The sequence below is a fragment of the Nicotiana attenuata genome, chromosome 2, assembly GCF_001879085.1.
Source record: "Nicotiana attenuata strain UT chromosome 2, NIATTr2, whole genome shotgun sequence".
Classification (NCBI taxonomy): Eukaryota; Viridiplantae; Streptophyta; class Magnoliopsida; order Solanales; family Solanaceae; genus Nicotiana; species Nicotiana attenuata.
In genome coordinates, this window is record NC_031990.1 from 49,805,359 (window position 1) to 49,809,298 (window position 3,940).

At 46.8% G+C, this 3,940-nt stretch overlaps 1 protein-coding gene across 1 annotated transcript; it reads right to left on the reverse strand.

The window, feature by feature from the left end:
* LOC109222977 (RNA-directed DNA polymerase homolog) lies at positions 3,146-3,553 on the reverse strand (the record flags this gene model as incomplete). The annotated part of the gene is made up of 1 exon (XM_019387255.1): positions 3,146-3,553. A coding segment is annotated over exon 1 (408 nt), but the record flags the coding sequence as incomplete, so codon positions are not given.

Sequence of the window (3,940 nt, forward strand, 5' to 3'; positions counted from 1 at the left end):
GATTGAAAGAAATGAATAAAAACCAACTTACAAATGATTTGGAAGAAGTCTTGTTCTTGGAAAATCGCCCAAAGAGGTTTGTGTTTTGAAAGAATGTTAAAATGGCTCAAAAATTCGGCTAAGTGTAAAATATGCAGGCCTCAGATGCGGGAAATGCGAAGGTGGGTTCGCATTTGCGAACCCTGCAGGCTTGGGAAATGCGAAGGTGAGTTCGCATTTGCGAACTCTGAAGGATCTGGGAACTTTCGCATTTGCGAGCTAATGTGTCGCATTTGCGATAGGCCCGACTTCGCATTTGCGGACCAAGAGGTCGCATTTGCAATCCCAGCTGGCTTGACCCCTTTGCGGTGGAAAACTCGCATTTGCGAGCCCTGCTTCGCAAATGCGAAGATTGCAGGACTGGGAATATCAGATTTTTCCCAAGGTTCAAAATGCACTCCGACACCTATCCAAAACTCACCCGAGCCCTCGGGACTCCAAACCATATATGCACACAACCTCAAAAACATCCTACGGACTTATCCGTGCGATCAATTCGCCAAAACAACATCATATACATCGAATCAAGCCTCAAAACTCATGATTCCTTCCAAATTTTCATAAAACATCAAATTTCCATTTTAAGTCCGAAACACGTCAAACGACGTCCGTTTTCAACCAAACTTTACAGAAAGTGCTTAAATCATATACAAGACTTGTACCGGGCACCGGAACCAAAATACGGGCCCGATACCATAGTCTTTTAATCAAATTTCATTTCCAATTTCCTTAATTAATTCCAGAAAACAATTTCACACAAAAATTCATTTCTCGGGCTTGGGACCTCGAAATTCGATTCCGGGCATACGCCCAAGTCCCATATTTTCCTATGGACCCACCGGGACCGTCAAATCACGGGTCCGGGTCCGTTTACCCAAAATGTTGACAGAAGTCAAATTTATTCATATTAATATAAAAATTTAGCATTTTTCTCACAGAATTCATATTTAAGCTTTCCGGCTACGCGCCCGGACTGCGCACACAAATCGAGGCAACCCCAAATGAGGTTTTCAAGGCCTCGGAAGCACAGAATGAATGAGAAGAAATAAGTGATGACCCTTTGGGTCGTCACATTCTCCACCTCTAAAACAATCGTTCGTCCTCGAACGGACAAAAGAAAGAAGTACCTGAGTCGGGGAAAAGATGAGGATAACGACTCCGCATGTCAGACTCGGACTCCCAGGTCGATGCCTCAGGAGGCTGACCTCTCCACTGAACACGAACAGAAGGGAAACTCTTGGATCTCAACTGACGAACCTGCCGGTCCAAAATAGCTACCGGCTCCTCCTCATAAGACAAATCCTTGTCCAACTGGACAGTGCTGAAATCTAACACGTGGGCTGGATCGCCGTGATACCTCCTAAGCATGGATACATGGAAAAGTGGATGCACGGTTGATAAGCTAGGCGGCAATGCAAGTCTATAAGCCACCTCTCCCACTCGATCAAGAATCTCAACGGACCAATGAACCTAGGGCTAAGCTTGCCCTTCTTCCCAAATCTCATCACGCCCTTTATAGGCGACACTCGGAGCAATACCCGCTCACCAACCATGAAAGCTACATCTCGAACCTTACGATCTGCCTAGCTCTTTTGCCTAGACCGAGTTGAACGAAGCCTATCCTGAGTGATCTTGACCTTGTCCAAGGCCTCCTGAACCAAATCTGTACCCAACAACTGAGCCTCTCCCGGCTCAAACCATCCAATCGGAGACCGACACCGCCTACCATATAAAGCCTCATAAGGAGCTATCTGAATGCTCGACTGGTAGTTGTTGTTGTAGGCAACTCCGCTAAAGGCAAGAACTGATCCCACAAACCTCCAAAGTTAGTAACACAAGCCCGGAGCATATCCTCCAAAATCTAAATAGTCCGCTCGGACTGCCCGTCCGTATGGGGATGAAATGCTGCTCAAATCTACCCGTGTGCCCAACTCTCGTTGCACCGCTCTCCAGAAGCGCAAGGTAAACTGCGTACCCCGATCCGAAATGATAGACACGGTCACACCGTACAATCTTCCGGATATAAATCTCAGCTAACCTCTCAGAAGTTTAGGAGACTGCCACAGGAATGAAATGTGCTGACTCGGTCAGCCTATCAACAATAACCCATACTGCATCGGACTTCTTCCGAGTCAACAGAAGTCCAGCAACGAAATCCATAGTAATCCGCTCCCACTTCCACTCGGGAAGCTCAATCCTCTGAAATAAACCACCAGGCCTCTGATGCTCGTACTTAACCTGCTGACAATTCAAACAACGAGCCACATATGCTATGATATCCTTCTTCATTCTACGCCACCAATAATGCTGCCGCAAATCCTGATACATCTTCGCGGCGGTGGATGATTAGAGTACCTGGAACTATGGGCCTCCTCCAAAATCAACTCCCGAAGCCCATCCATATTGGGCACACAAACTCGCCCCTACTGGCTGACTTCCTACTCAAAGCATCGGCAACTACATTGGCCTTCCCCGGATGATAAAGAATGGTGACATCATAATCCTTCAACAACTCCAACCACCTCCTCTGCCTCAAATTCAACTCCTTTTGCTTGAACCAGTACTGAAGACTCTTGTGATCAGTGAACACCTCATACGCCACGCCATACAAATAATGCCTCCAAATCTTCAATGCGTGAACAATGGCTGCTAACTCTAAATCATGCACTGGATAGTCCTTCTCATGAATCTTCAACTGCCTCGAAGCATAGGAAATGACCTTGCCATCCTGCATCAACACTGCTCCAAGCCCAACACGGGAAGCATTACAATAGACTATATAGGGCCCTGAACCTTTGGGCAAAACCAACACCGGTGCCGTAGTCAGAGCTGTCTTGAGCTTCTGAAAGCTTGCCTCACACTCATCCGACCATCTGAACTGGGCACCCTTCTGAGTCAATCTGGTTATCGGGGCTGCAATAGATGAAAATCCCTCTACAAACCGTCGGTAGTAGCCTGCCAACCCCAAGAAACTCCGAATCTCTGTAGTTGATGCTGGTCTAGGCCAGTTCTTGACTGCCTCTATCTTCTTTGGGTCTACCTGAATACCCTCAACTGATACAACACGACCCAGAAATGCAACTGAACCCAACCAGGATTCACACTTCGAGAACTTAGCATATAACTGACTATCCCTCAGAGTCTGAAGAACCACTCTAAGGTGCTGCTCGTGCTCCTCCTGGCTGCGGGAGTATATCAATATATCATCAATGAACACTATCACGAATGAATCCAAATAAGGCCTGAACACTCGGTTCATCAAGTCTATGAAGGCTGCTGGGGCATTTGTCAACCCGAATGACATAACCAAGAACTCATAATGCCCATACCGAGTGCCGAAAGCTGTCTTAAGGACATCGGATGCCCTAATCCTCAAATGATGGTAACCAGATCGCAAGTCAATCTTGGAAAATACCCTGGCACCCTGAAGCTGGTCGAACAAATCATCAATCCTCGGCAGTGGATACTTATTCTTGGCCGTTACCTTGTTCAATTGCCGGTAATCAATACACATCCTCATTGACCCATCCTTCTTCTTGACAAATAACACCGGCGCACCCCAAGGAGACACACTGGGTCTAATGAAACCCTTCTCAAGCAAATCCTGCAACTGTTCTTTTAACTCCTTCAACTCCGGCAGGACCATACGATATGGAGGAATAGAAATGGGCTGAGTGCCCGGAACCAGATCAATGCAGAAATCAATATCCCTCTCGGGTGGCATACCCGACAGGTTTGAAGGGAAAACATCAGGAAACTCACGAACAATGGGCACAAAATCAATCAAGGAAACCTCAGCACTAGAATTACGAACATACGCCAAGTAGACCAAACACCTTTCTCGACCATACGTCGAGCCTTCACATACGATATAACACTGCGGGTAGAATGACCTGGAGTC